This window comes from Propithecus coquereli, unplaced genomic scaffold (assembly GCF_000956105.1).
Source record: "Propithecus coquereli isolate 6110/MARCELLA unplaced genomic scaffold, Pcoq_1.0 Scaffold66, whole genome shotgun sequence".
Taxonomy (NCBI): domain Eukaryota; kingdom Metazoa; phylum Chordata; class Mammalia; order Primates; family Indriidae; genus Propithecus; species Propithecus coquereli.
Window position 1 is genome coordinate 7,589,428 of NW_012152618.1, and position 15,124 is coordinate 7,604,551.

Sequence of the window (15,124 nt, forward strand, 5' to 3'; positions counted from 1 at the left end):
CAGTGGGACAGATGTAGAGGCAGAAGACAGTGATATTGATGATCCTGACCCTGTGTAGGCCTAAGCTAATGTGTGCGTTCATGTCTCAGTTTTTAACATAAAATTTAAAAACTAAAAAGAAAAATTTCAATAGGAAAAATCTTACAGAATAACAATAGGAAGTGAGAAAATATCTTTGTACAGCTGTACTATGTATGTTTTAAGCTAAGTGCTATTACAAAAAAGTCAAAAAGTTAGAAAAAATTTACAAGTTTAAAAAGTAAAATAGTACAGTCAGCTAAGGGTAATTTATTATTGAAGAAAAAATACTTTTTTATAAATTTAGTGTAGCCTAAGTACACAGTGTTTATGAAGTCCACAGTAGTGTACAGTAGTGGCCTAGGCCTTCACATTCACTCACTCATTCAGACTCAACAAGTCAACAATTAAAAAACTATATAAAAGAGTCTGTGATTAAATGCTAAGTTCTTAGTCCCATTTATATGTATACATAAGTTGCATAAAAAGATCTTTAAGAGGTATCGTGCATGTTTTTTAAATTTACAAGTTGTTTTAGAAATGATAGAAATATAAGAAATTACATCTTGAAATAAATACATTTTCTAAAATTCAGTGCAAATTTATAGCACAATTGCTCTCAAAGTAACCTAATTTTAGGTCCTGCAACAAGTGAAAAATGACTACCATGGACAAGATGATAAACTTCTCTAAGGTTAGCAGCATTTAAAGTCACCAGCTGTAAAAAGAAAATTCAATCAGACTTTCAATGTGTTTTTCAGGTTCTTTCTATTCTATCGACAATCTAAATTATTAAACTTTAAGAATGATAAAAAGCACAGAAAGATTCTGTGGAGTTCCAGAAAGCTCACACCACATGGACAGGAATTAGAGGTGGGGATGAAATAGTGGCTGGATGAGTGGAAGGACGGGATGGGGGGAGACGAGAACCCTCTAGGTGAACCCTTGGAAGTTCACAGGCGAGTTCACAGTGTGCTCCTGCATAAAAAGGCTGAGAAACCTAAATTTAAATCCACCCAGTGTTATTGGATATTTGTGACTTTGAGGTCTGTGCTCCAAGACCCGGGTCGCCAACCTTGATCTACAACGTTTACAAAGAGGTGTGAGTTAGTGAACAGAACGCTGGATTAGAAGTCTGTATTTTTCTGACTTCCAAGAGCCTGTGAACAACAACAAAACAAAACAGGAAAGAAAAGACTGATTTAGCTGCATGGGAAATAGCTGGCCTCATTCTGATTTGAGGTCAGATTATTTGTTTCAACAAATTCATACGTTGAAACCTAACCCCTAAGGTGATGGTATTAAGAGGTGGGACCTTTGGGTGGTGACTAGGTTATGAGAGTAAAGCCCTGGCAAATGGTATTTGTGCCCTTATAAAAGAGGCTCAAGAGAGCTCCCCAGCCCCTTCTGATATGCAAGGACACACAGAAGGAACCATCTGAGGAACAGGCCATCACCAGATACTTCATCAGCTGGCACCTTGATCGTAGACTTCTAGCCTCTAGAACTATGACCAATAAATTTCTGTTGCTTATAAATTACCTAGTCTAAGCTATTTTGTTAAAGCAGCCTGAATGAAGTAAGACAGTGTTTCAGTGGGTGAAAGCAAAACTACATATTTTCAGAAGTTATTTATGACTCCTTTTCCATTATGAGCAAGGTACTTTATTTGGCATTCGAATAAGTAGGCACTGACGGACACTCCCCATGGATGTCAAAATATTTGTTGCATAATTGCTTCAAGTTCATACAAGGTCTTCCATACCACAGAAATTCTGTTGAAATTTCTATTCACCCTGGGATGTTATTTGTTGATACTGATTTCAATATGCTTACCTCACTGAGTTATATACCAGAATACAGAGCCTGCCTTTAAAATTGTGAGGCTGGCATCCTCTAAGTTGTATCTTTTTTCTTGTGTCCTGATACCAGGGACCTCATGCTACTATCCAGCTGGCCCTAAGCCTCTTTCCTTCTGCTGTCCACAATCCTCTGAAGTATGTGCTTTATAATGATTTCAGTGCCGTGACACTTTGAAATGATTTCTTTTCTCACTGCACCATTGCATAATGGAACCTCCTATCACCTAACTTGCGTGATTTCTGCAGGAGAGACAGCAAGATGGCAAATGAAATCAAAGGAATTCATGCTAGGGTGTGGACCAAAGGTTAAAATGTTTCCCGTCTCTCCTTCTCCCCTACTCCCACACAGGCACATGGTAACTCTCCTCCAGATACCCACTGTTTAAGTGGAGGAATGAATCAATACCTGACATCCAGAAACACAACTAGGTAATTAGTGAAAGGTGAGGCACAGTGAGGAGGTGGAAAATTCTGGGCAGTAGGTGGGGTGGGAAGCCTCTCTGATGCCATCAAATTGCACGGCTGGCACTAAAGCTTCTCCATGTCAGTGTCACCCAGTTGCAGCTCTCCAGCGAGTACATCAGGCCACTTTCAAAGACATTGCTTCTGCGGGGGGCTCTATGGGGGGCGGGGTAGATTAAAGGTGAAAAAGCTACCCACAGTGTAGGGCTCTTTTATGTTTGGTGTCTGAAGCGCTCAGAACGCTTTATAATTACTATCCTATTGAATGTGTTTAGCACAATTAAATCCCTTTATAATTAAAACCAATGATCAGCGGGCATTAAAGCTACCCACTCTCTACATGCTACACTGTCCGCTGTCCGCAGTTGGGCTGTAGGGCCTCCCTCCTTGTCTCTTGCGTCTCTAACCTGGTTACAATTGTCATTTTTACTCTTCCTGGATGGGCAGAGCATGTTTCTCTGTCGTTTCTCTTTCTCTGAGGTGTGAGGCGTGTTTATTTTTGCCTGAGTTGAAAATGGCTTCCGAGATTTAATGCCTTTCTCTAATTCCCTGACATTTCCACTTAGAATTACTCTTGTGTCCATGGCCAGGCTGAAAGACATATTTGTTCGTGTTCTAAAGTTCCGAAGGTGGGCCTGGCGCTCTTCTCTGCCATTTACTGAGAAGGCGGGGGCCAAGGCTGCATGAGGGGCCTGCCCAAAGCTGGGGTCCCCAGCCCTCCCCGCGTGGCGTTAGAGTAACGGAGGCGGTCTGGATTCCGCCCTAGGGGAGCTGGGTCCTGTGACTGGGGCCAGGCTTCCTGCCCGACGTGCGGTAGCAAGCCAGGTCCTCTGTACCCGACCCCCGCAGCAGCCAGCCTCTTGGGGTGGGTCTGAAGCTGAGCCCCCCAACCTCAGTAATTACTTGCAGCTTTGGGTGCTGGTTGGGGGGCTCACCTCTTCGGGAGTGGAGCGGGCCTGGGCAAGACTCTGGAAGGCGAGGAGCTCGGGCACGCGAGGGGGGTGTCGGGAGCCGAGCTGGAGGTGAGCCTGGGCGTTGTGGGGTGGCCCAGAGGAGGTGGGAACCGGGCTGGAGGTGAATCCAAGGGGTCGAGGGGGAACAGAGTGAGTGGGGACCCGGTTGCCGGCGAGCCGGGCTGCGCGGCGGGTACGCTGCTGAAGCCGCCAGCCCGCAGAGGGGACCAGGGAGAGGGGCGGGCCAGGCAGGGGCGTGGCTTCAGGGGCGGGTCCGGCAGGGGAAGTGGGCGGGGCGCCGCCGGGAAGGGGGCGGGCCGGGGGAGTCGCGGGCCGGAGACTCGGCGGGCGGACGGGCGCGTGGCTGCTGCGGCGCGATGAGTGGGGCGCGGGCGGCGCCAGGGGCAGCGGGCGAGGGCGCAGCCCGGGGGCTGCGCGTGGACGGGCTGCCCCCGCTGCCCAAGAGCCTGAGCGGGCTGCTGCACTCGGCGTCGGGCGGCGGCACGGCTGGGGGCTGGCGGCACCTGGAGCGGCTGTACGCGCAGAAGTCGCGCATCCAGGACGAGCTGAGCCGCGGGGGCGCGGGCGGCGGCCGGGGCCGGGCTGCGGCGGGGCCCGCCAAGCCCCCCAACCTGGACGCCGCCCTGGCGCTGCTCCGCAAGGAGATGGTGAGCAGGCTCGGCGGGCGGGAGGCGGGGTTCTCGCAGTCCGGGCTCGCGGTCCCGGGAAAGTTCGGGGACCCGTGCTCTGCTCCGGAAGTCCGCGCGCCCACACCCCCTCTCTGGCCCCTGGTCCCCGGCTCTGGCGCCGTCCTCTTGGCTGCCCCTGCCCTTGCCCTCCCTGTGCTCACGACTGTACCCTCACCTGGCGGGGGGGTCTCCGCTCTCGGAGGGCAACTTTCCGTACCCCCGCGCCCTCGGTCGGGCCCCAGCTGGCTCGGAAGCCCTGGCGCATCCGGAGGCGCGGTGTGGGGTTCGCGCTTGGTGAGGTTCACGCTTGGCGGGGGCGGCTTTGTCACCCCTCCCCGAGGTAGTACAGACCTCCCCGGTGCAGGAAAGACTTTCGCTGCGCCCAGGGGTTAAGAGCTGTGAGCGATTGTGTTTTCCTGCCCTGAGGAGGACGGCTTTTTGTCCGCCGCGAGTGTAGACAGCACATTGGAACGGCCTGGGCCCCTCCCCCCGCGCCCCAGTCCGCGCGTCCAGAATCCGATTACGGCGGAGCGGCCCCGGCGCGCAGATGGCGAGAAAGCGGACGTGCCCCGGTGCGCGGGAGGCGGCCCTGGCCCCTCTCAGCCCAGTAAAACGGATCGCCCAAACCCGCTTCAGGAAAATGGGGGGTGGCTGTCCTCCCCGTCTGCGTGAAGTCCATGCGAGTTCTCCGGGTCTGTCTGAGCTCCGAACAATGGGGCTTAGTTTTTCTAGGTCCCCGTGAAGTACTTTAGGTGTTTGTGGACTGGGACACACTATGTAGGGTGACGCTAAAAGTAGGACAAAAGCAGGAATTTAGGCGACAGCAGCTTTCCCCTCGCTTTCTCTGCCAAGCATAGGCCAGGCCAGAAGAACACAAAAAAGCTTACTCCTTTCTAATCCTCTCGCTGGCCCCTGATCACAAATAAATCTAGTGCATTTAAGATATTGTTTAGAAAAAAATCAGTTTATACATACTTTTTTCAGGAGCATATCTGTTCTGAAAACTAAGACTTAATTGAATCCAGAAAGCTGCCTTAACGCTTTTTAATCAATGAGATATTGTCTTCCCACTCTGTAGCTGTCATTGAAGTGATTTCCAATTCTCTCTGAAAAGATTTTCTAAAGCTTCTTACAGACAGAACCACTTGCATTCCAAGCCAACCCTTTGTATTTATTAATAAGCGTTTATTGACATGAACATGGCATAGCTGCTTTAACTTAGGTAAATCTACACCAAGTTTGTTTACAGTCTAAACTTGGACATAGCATAAACATGAGTGAAAAGGAAGACTATCTCTGGTTGTTTAAGGTCTGTACTTGAACAAGAGACAGGAAAACCTCCTGGCCACTCCTGTTGTGAAGCTCTGGTTTATCAACATGCTCTGGAGTCTTGCTGTGTGGCTTGGGAGTCAACGTGCCATTCCCAGAAGTATTTTTCCAGGTCCCTCCTGGTGTGACTGAAGTACAGCCACAGTCTTCTTTATAATTATGTCTTGGACCAGAGCTCTCTCCAAGCCTATTTGAAGCACAAGGAAAATAAACAGCCATCTTTGGTCTGCCTGATGTTTAGCTGAGATAAAGATAAGATATGGCTACAGGCCTTGATAAGCCCCTTTCAAGAAATGTCACAAGGTCTTTGAAAGTACTCTGGTCTTTTGGCCTTTTAAGTGACTTACTAATGGAGCATTGGGGTCTCAATGGGCAACTCCAGCCGCTCCCCTGGGGAGGCCGGCAGAGTAAGAGCTGGGAGTTCATTCCTCAGTTATCTGGATAGTTTGTGTTGATCTGTTTAATTTGAAGGCCTGGGGTCAAATCTGTGATAAGGGACATAGATAGATGTCATGGCAGAATGTGATAAATGCTGTTAAAAAAAAGGCCCTTGCAAGCACAGAAAGAGGGGCGACTTGCAGCAGGAATGATCTCGTGGAGCAGAAGACCTCTGAAGGTGACTGGAGTTTTCAGCAAGGGGAAAGGGCACTGGAAAGGTAGCCGCAAAGCTGGCTCCAGTGTGAAGTGTGAGTGAGATCGAGCTGGGCGGGTAGGCCAGGTGGGCTACAGAATGTCTAGGTAGCAAAGGAGGGGGCTTTCAGCAGGGAATTGGCATGGCCCCAGTTGGACCTGGAGGAAATGGATTTGATAGCAGGATGCGCGAGGGAGAGCTGGACTTCGGAGGCTGATCAGGAAGATGCTAGAGGGTGTGCGTGGGAATGGTGACAGAGCCCTCAGCGGGGTGGGGTCCTGCCCATGTGAAACAAGACACACATGGGAGACACTTTTCTGAAGCAGAAGCTGCAGAGATTGCTGATTAAATATTAGGGTCAGGGAAGATGGTAAAAAAGGAATCAAAGATGACTTAAGCTTTTTTATGAAAAATGCAATTAAACAAAACAATTAAAAATCACAATCCTGGCACCTAGAAATAATCACTGTTAATATTCTGGGATATTAGCCTGGCGTGGTGGCCCACGCCTGTAGTCCCGGCTACTCAGGAGGCTGAGACAGGAGGATCACTTGAGCCCAGGAGTTTGAGGTTCCTGTGAGCTGTGGTCACGCCACTGCACTCTAGCCAGGGTGACACAGCAAGACCTTGTCTCAAAAAAAAAAAAAATTCTGGGATTATCTCCTGTGTAGGTACAATGTAAATACTTTCCATATGGTGACTAATTTAAACCTTATAAATTTTCCATGAGACAGGTACTCAAAGTCTATTTTATATTTTTAAAAAGCAGATGCTCATAGTTTAACTGTAAGATCACAGACTCTACCAGGTCTATGTGGCTCCAAAACCCTATTTAACCATTGCACTCAACTGTCTGTGTGCACGCGCGCGCACACACACATGGATCCCATTATACCTTGTTTGCTTTTTGGGAGCACACATTTCAAACATTTTCCCAGTCAATGTATATTACTATGTCTTTAATGACTGCACAGTGTGCCATTGTGTGGCAATATTCAGTGACATTTTGAAGCTTGATAATCAATCACTGGGAAAGTGGGGTTCATCGCAGCGCATGGGGAGTCAGGAGTAGTGGCTGCATTGGGGAGGAAGGTGGTTTGCTATTACATCAGCGGAAGAGTATGTTAAACATTTCAGAATGTGGAGCTAGAGACTGGAAGAGAGATTGTGGCCTGGAGGTAAGGATGGCAGAGTGGTTGGAGCTAAGGGAGCCCTGCAATCTCTAGGGGAGGAGATAACATAGGGACCCCCCGGGTGGAGCCTGGGGGTGCTGGTCTCGGGGCTGAGGGGGAAGGGGGAGTTCTTGGGAGCAGGGGGAGCCCTAGTGGGCAGAGGGTTCTGGCCCATGATTGGTGATGCCCTGCTCTGCCGGCGAGTTGTGGTTTTAACTCCCAAGTTTCAACACCTGTTCTAATAACCCCCATCTGCAAAATCTGCCCACTGTGAGTCCTTGTCCTCTCCCCAGAGGGTCCATTTGGAAAGCTGCAAGGGTCACGTGGATGGCTGTTGAGCCATAGACCAAAAAGGCCTTTTAAAAAAGTAGTTGATGATCATTATTATTTTTACATCAGAGAATATTTTTAGATCACATTTAACAGATGTTTACTGGATGTATGTTAGGTATAAAGTGCTGTGGAGGATATAAGGACAAATAAGAAATATCTAGATGTTAAGGAGCTAGGAGATGCGGGCATCATTGCAGCAATGTGATTGTTTTAGTTTAGACTAGTCCTTGATTTTTCAAGACCAGAGTCTCCGTATTAGTAATAGAAACTCAGTCTGAACTAGCTTTTGCAAAAGTAGACTCTTGTTAAAGGGCTAGATGTATATCGAGACAGACTAGAACCAGGGCATATGGGGAACCTAGGAAGTCCACTGAGGTCTTCTCTCCTCCCCTGCCATTTTGGATTTTTTTCATTCATTTTGGAACCTGGCCACTAACAGTGTCCACACTCAGTTGGCCATGCTTCTTAGTTGCAGTTGGCAAATTCTGTGGAAGGACGCCAGTTGGCCCAGCTTGGATAGCCTGGCCAGCCTGGGTCAGCTAATAGTGATGAGGACAGGATTGCATTTTATTAATATTAAGATGGCTTGGGGGTCTGGGTATCCCCCAAAGAAAGGACAGTTTGCAGAAGTGGAGCAGGTGGCTGCTGGACTGCCAAAATACTAGATGTCTATCGCAGAACCCTTTCTATTTAAAAATACTTTGCCCTCAAGGCAATAGTCTGGAAGATTTTTATCTGCTAAACCAACGGTTAGCTTTGCTAAGTAGATCTCTGTTGGCTTTTAAAATATTTGCACGTGGTTGAAGGATGCCTTTGATCCAGTGTCAGCTGGGACCCCTGGTGTACACCATTCCTTGCATGGATTTCTACGTAGACCACGCTGCCCGGCAGCTCTGGGAGGTTAGGTCGTCAACCTCACAGGCTGTCCAAAACAGTCATAGGAGAGTATAGGGACACAGAGACCCTCAGCCCTGGGGGAAGGAGATCTATAAGGAGCAGCATCCCGGGGATTCTTGGGTTCTACTTTTCCCACTATGAGTAGTGAGTTCTAGGAGCTTTACTTGGAATCTCATTGCCCCATTTTTTCTTTAAACGATCAATCAGCTATTTTGGTCTCCTACCTGTGCAGAGTGGAAAGTCATCCACGCAGAACTTTTGAACTCCTGAACTGCAGTGGTCTGGTGAAGAATTGAATCTAAGAAAAAAAAGGTTAATGTCTGAAAGCAGTAACAATTAGCTTTCCCACATTTAAGTTGAAAGAACTAAATGCCCGATGAGCTTGTCCAGTGAACTGGATTCCAGGAGGTAAGCGTTGGCTCGCGTAGCCAGCACCCCAGGGGAGTGCAGTCCTCATCCTACAGTTGACACCAGCGTCCAACAGAGGAGGTTCTAGTCTTTAGAAGAGGTTATGGGAAAGGTCCAATCCTAAATCAAGCCACGAAGTGTGTTCTGGAATAGGAGTAGTAGCTCCCAGCGCAGCATTCTTGATTGGAGTTGCCAGAGGAGACTGGGAATGTCCTGTGGCCTTTGACACTGTCTTTGTCTTCACTGGTCTTTGTTTAATGCACTATTCCATAAAGAACAGGTCACCAGCCCCAGAATCTCCCAGGCTGCTTGCTAAAATGCAAATTCCAAAGCCCCTTCCTGTACTGGTGGAATCAGAATCTGGGAGAAAGCAAAATATGCATTTCTAACAAGCTCTTGAAGACTTCAGAAGCACATGAATCAGGCGTCAAGAGTTCAGATTCTGTGTTATCACATTAAACTGTGAGATATGATTCTGGCAGACAAACCACTTACTCTTTTGGGCTGTAGATCCCCTACTGGAAAAATGAGGATTAAATGCCATGAAGGATCCTTTTGGCTGAGCAGCCTTTCCCACTTATGCCACTGTGGGTCTTTCTGGTGCCTGCAGAAGAAGTTGGCTCTGTCGTAAGGTAACTTTTGGGCGCAGGTGTGGGGCCTGTCTGTTGCGATGTGCTTGGTGTCCCCAAAGACACTTGCACAGCTATACCTGATTGTTGTATAATAAATTCCTTTAATGCAAAGAACCAGGAGCAGAAAAGGAAGAAAGGTACAAATTTGCCATCCCTGGGCTCAGTTCCTTGCAGATTAGGCTGTCTGCAGCAGCTCTTTAGGTTTTTAGGCCATAATTACCCTGTACTGGCTCCCATCTCTGTGTCTGCCTGATAAAAGCACACCTGTGTCTGGGGGGTGGAGGACAGTGAGGGCAGGCTGTAGGGGTCACTGGCCTGGCTTCATTCACTTGGTGTTATCTCCAGGTCAGGTTAGAGTTCTGGTCCCAAGATTTGAAGATATAAAGGATTTAAAGATTTTTTTTATACCACTTTAAACTTTGATCTATTACTGTACCTACCTGTAGAGCATATAAATTGATATTTTTCCTAACTCATAGTATCTTACAGATAAGTTATCTTATCTGTAAATTATCTTACAGATAACCAAAGGTATCTTCTCCTTTTGTCCCCTTTTGGTTAAAGGTGTTCACCGGTTCAGTGTGAATGTACAAGTACTCCGGTTGTGAGCAGGTGAGCAACAGCCCAGGCACTTCTGCCCCTCACAGATATCGGCGCCCTACCCTGCTCCGCCCAGGTCTTGCTATAGCTCCCTGAGGCAAGGTGGGTAAGAGTCTTGAGGGAGGGCTTGAGAAGAGGACCAGCTCCCTGTTCAGTTCACTCCTACCAGCAGCAGTTGGAAGTTTTGCAGTTTTGCTCCTAGAATGCCCACGGAAACTCCATGGAGACTTCATGCTCCCCTTTGAAAAGCTGAGTTTTTCATGGTTCTGTGAAGGAAACCGGACAGACCACAGACTCCACGAGCAGGAAACGAGCCCCAAAGCTGGCTGGTCAGATATTTGCCCCTCTTGCCAGCATCGTTCGCCAGACAGAGCCCCAGCCTCCAGCGACCTTAGTCTCTGCCCACATGGTCCCGATGTTTCCAAGCAATGATGAGAAGGTTGCTCATTCTTTCCTGTGGCTCATGCCCTGCAGACACTTAACACAGAGGCTGGTCCCTCTCCCCCAAGAACGCTGGAGACAGAAAAGCCCTTAGCCTGCCTTACGAGTCTACAGAAATTTGTTAAGACGTGGCCTTTTCTGTTGTTGTGAGCACTCTCAGTTCACTTCCTTGATCAGCCCCCACAGCTGCGGCTGGCCTGGTTTTGCAGGTGTGCACATTCTGAGTCTCAGAGATTGGGGAGAGAGGCACTGTCCTTGACCAGAGGAGGAGGAAGGCCCTCGGTCCTCTGACCAGAGCTCCCTAGTCGAGGGGTGATCTCTGGGGACCACCAGGCCTGTCCCAGACAGGAGGGGCTGGGCTGAGGAAGAGGATGACCAAAATACACATGAAAGAGGGTATTTGGTGTATTCCTAGGTGGTTGACTAGATTGATCCAAATGGATTAATAAAGTTTCTTAGCTTTAATTTCTAATAAGAGAAACATTGATAGGTATGACCTCTGTTAACAAACTTTTGGGACCCTCGATTGTACTTACAATTGGAGATAAAATATCCAAGTTAAACACTGTTAAAAGAGAAATGGTAAGGCATTTAACATCTCCTATCACCACAGATATGCAAATTAAAACAATAAGGTATCATGTTGCACCTAAAAGACCAACAGAGATTTTAAAAAATGATCACAGTCACAGCAAAGGTTTGCAGCAATAAACCCACTCATGCATTGCTGGTGGGAGTGTAAAGTGGTAGAGTTTTTTTGGAGAGCAGTTTGGCAGTACCTGTGAAATTGAATTTGTGCCTGTCTTTTGACCCTGTAATTGCATTTTTAAAAAAGCTCTAAAATGGCTTTTTATTAAATAGCAAAGCAGAATTGATAGGCAGTTTTCAAATACATGTAACTTGGGTCACAAAAGGGATGTAAAGTGTTTGCAGTATGTCTGTTGCATCTTCATTCGGCGGAAGCCATTTACTGGATCTTTTACACTAATACAGATAGACATAAGCTTATTCCATCATGAAGAGTGGTCCAGATCGAATCACCTTATTAGTGGAGCTCTTTATTCCCATTACATTTTCTCATTGCTTCGGATTTGAGGCCCAGGATTGGGGAAGATTGGAAGACTTGGGCATCATTTCCTCCTCTTCTCATTCCTACAATTTCATTTTCACAAGTGTGTCTTACAGAAATAGTCACACAAGTGGATAACAACACTTGTACATGGATATGTGTGGCAGGATTTTTTCTAATAGTGATAGAATACTGTACAATTGGTGGAAAGAATGTGATAACTATGTATAGGGACGTAGGAAGATGTTCACAGTGGAAAGTAAGTTACAAAACAGTATGTATGTAAATTTGTACATGTGATAGTGGTAGCTAAAAACCAAAATGAATACGCATAGCGCCTTGAGGGACACATGCTAAATTGCTACAAGTGGATGTCTTTAGAGTAGTGGTTATTAAGGTGTGGTCTGGGGATGCCTAGGAGTTCCTGTGGTCCTTTCTGGGGTCCATAATTATGTGAAGGTGATATTGACAAATGTCACTTTTTTGTTATTATCTAAGGAAATGTACTGATATTTGGAAGATCTGTATAATTCATTGAATCAGTTTTCTACATTGACTAGTGCTTGATATTAAAGCCATTCAAAGTGCAAGACTGATGGGTTTTAATGTGACAGTGTGAAAATTTCACTGGTGTAGTTTCAGATTCCACACTGCAGCTAACTAAAGGGTGGTTAGTCTGAAAAGACCATTGAAATACTCCTTTCTTTCCCAATTACACATCTACGTGAAGCCAGATTTTCTTCATTTAATTCAACCAAAGCAGCATGTCACAAAAGACCAAAGGCAGAAGCAGATAAGGTCGACATTAAAAAAGATTTACAAAAATTGTTATTGTTTATAAAAATGTTACTTACGTTAACATGTAATAGGTTTATTATTTTTAATGGATTAATAAATATGTTGTAATTTCTCAGTTTTAATTTGTAATATGGCAAATATTGATAGGTATAATCTAATAAACAAAAGTTCTTTGGGACCCTCAATAATTTTTTTTTAAACAACTATTCACAGAGCAATTTTTTTGTTATTGTTGTTGAGATGTTACTGGGTAGCTATGTTGCCCAGGCTGGTCTTGAACTCCTGGCCTCAAGTGATCCTCCCACCTCAGCCTCCCCGAGTGCTGGGATTTCTGGACCGTGCTGGCCTACCCTTCAATAATTTTTAAGGATGTAAAGGGGTCCCAAGACCCAAACATTTGAAGTTTGCTGTTTTTCAATGTGGAATTGTAGAAGTCTGGTTCATATAATTATGAACCATTTGAATTTTCAGTACAATTAGAGTGGTTTATTTTTATAATTAGAAAAAAACAAAAGAATGAAAGACATTTCTTAAAGAAAATGGCCAATTGCTTTTCTTCATCTATGCCTGGGATAGAACAAAAGGAAATGGGCTTCAATTTGTACTCACGTGAGTTTAGGTTGGAGATAAACAGAAATGTCTTTATAGAATTGTTAATTTATAGAAAGGGCTGTGAACTGGTGTGGATGTCCCCACTTTTAAGTTAGCAGAAAAGCCAACTCAAACTGCCTTACCTCGTAGATGAATTTACAGGAACGTGTAGGGTGGGAGGAGCTTTGGGTTTGGCTTAATCCGGGGGATCAGTCATGCAGCTTGGTTTATCTTCTGTGGCTCTGCAGAGTCTAGTCCTCAGCTTGGCAGGTGTAAAATATTAACAGGAGACAAAAGGGACCAAGGAATACAAGTGTGTTTCTGCCCAGGGAAGGAGAACACTGCGGAGGAGAACATGGCATCCAAAGCTGCTTGGTGAACACAGATTTAGAGCCCACCGGGGAGTTTAGATTGTGTCCTGCAGGGAGGTTTCTATGGAGCTTGGGTAGCCCCTTTCCAGCTACAGCAACACTGATGAAATCTTCCTCTTTGAATTTCCTTTTCTGAACAGTGTGCAGGGCACCGTCTTTCCGTCAACACATTATTAGAAATTAGGTTACAGTTGATTAGGTCTCTGCTCTCTTCAATTACAGTCCAGTCCTGCGGATACAGACTAGACACCTTGATTAGATTTGGGGCATTTACCAAGTCTTTTCTGAAATAAATTCATAAGCCATCTGTGTATACTTATTCATTATGTTTTTAAAAGATAACCGTGTTTTCTCCTTGTAAGTTAATACACGTTCAGAGTAAAAAACTTAAGACAATTCAGCAAAGCTAAAGATAAAAATCGCCTGTGATCCCAGCGACATGCTACGGCCTCGCTGACACTCGGGCATCTTCCGTCCAGTCTACCCTGCTCGGTGAGAGCACCGTGTTGCGGTCCTGGCGTCGGCTTCCTGCTCTGCCACCAGTGGACTGTACGGTCTTAGGCCGGAGCCGTTGTCATTCTGTGTTTGAGTTTCCTCATCTAACAGAATCAGCAGCTACCTTGCAGAACAAAGACGAGAAGGAAATGTTTGTGTATAGCTGAGATTTTTTTTTTTCCTCTGCAGTGAATCCCTGGGAGTGAACTGGTCGGCTTTTGATAGATATCGCCAGTTACTTCCCCGAGGGGTTCTTCACGTATGCAGTCCCACTAGCAGTGTGTACCTGTTATGTATTTTCTTTTCATTATTGTGAGTTTTTAACATTAAGAGAAACATGTTTGTTGTGGAAAAAGTTAAGCAGTGCACAAGGCTGTAAATTGAATGAGTAGCGCTCCCTTCCCTCCACCCATTCCCACTTTCCAGAAAGTTCTTCTTACATATATTCCTTCTTCCAGTCTAAAGCTTGCACATGCACGTACTTACACATACACAGTAAGACCCTACTAAACAAGCTCTTCTGTAATGTGAACTTTTGTGCTTAACGTGTCCCTTAGTTGCTGTTCTATTCTAATCCAGACACACTTGTAAGTGACTGTCTAGTTTTGATTGTACGGCTAGACCATAATTTTTAAAAACTAGCACTTATCCGCTGGTACTTATCAATTACAATCTAGGACTGGAATGTAATTGAAGAAAACAGAGGCTTAAGGAATTACGGTGTTGAGAGGAGACAGTGGGCAGGCGAGGGGCATCACTGCAGAGGTGGTCTCCGCGTGGCTGAGCCTCCCCTGCTGTGCCCACAGACCCTGCCCCAGGTGGAGCCAGGCAGAAATTAGACCCTTTCCTTGTTTTCAACTCTTCTGCATTTGGGAAGAGTCGCTTTTGTTGATGTCTCTTCAACACACTAGTGAATTTCCCCAACTTTTATTTTTTAGTTTCTTACATAAAACAGAATAAGGGTTTTATTTCTAAAAAAAAATCTTAACGTTTTTCATGATGTTTTGTTTTGAATCAACAAAAATTTCATTTTAAAGGTTCCCCCTCATCTTCTAGTACTTGCTTCCTAGTGGGCATGTTTCTGCTGTCCTTTTTGAAAAATTAGGAAGAGCCCTCTCCCCAGCTGCAGCCTCCACAGCTATTCGGAGACTAAGTGAGCTAAAACCCGGCTGGGAACCGCCACCCTGTCTCAGGTGTGTTTGTGCGTGTGTGCAGTCTATTGTTAAGCTTTAAAAATAGAAAGAAATTATCCAGACAACTAAAAATATATATAGAAAAAATTAGCTGGGCCTGCCTGTAGTCCCAGCTACTTGGGAGGCTGAGGCAGGAGGATCGCTTGAGCCCAGGAGTTTGAGGTTGCTGTGAGCTAGGCT

The 15,124-nt window shown here is 46.1% G+C and overlaps 1 protein-coding gene across 1 annotated transcript in view; it reads left to right on the forward strand.

Moving 5' to 3' along the window:
- Positions 1 to 3,667: 3,667 nt before the first annotated feature.
- The window catches only part of FAM89A (family with sequence similarity 89, member A), a 17,861-nt gene continuing 6,404 nt past the window's right edge, over positions 3,668 to 15,124 (forward strand). The window contains exon 1 of the mRNA XM_012660320.1: positions 3,668 to 3,963. Coding sequence (XP_012515774.1) covers positions 3,673 to 3,963 — 291 coding nt within the window. The 5' untranslated portion in view covers positions 3,668 to 3,672. The remainder of the gene's footprint in view (positions 3,964 to 15,124) is intronic.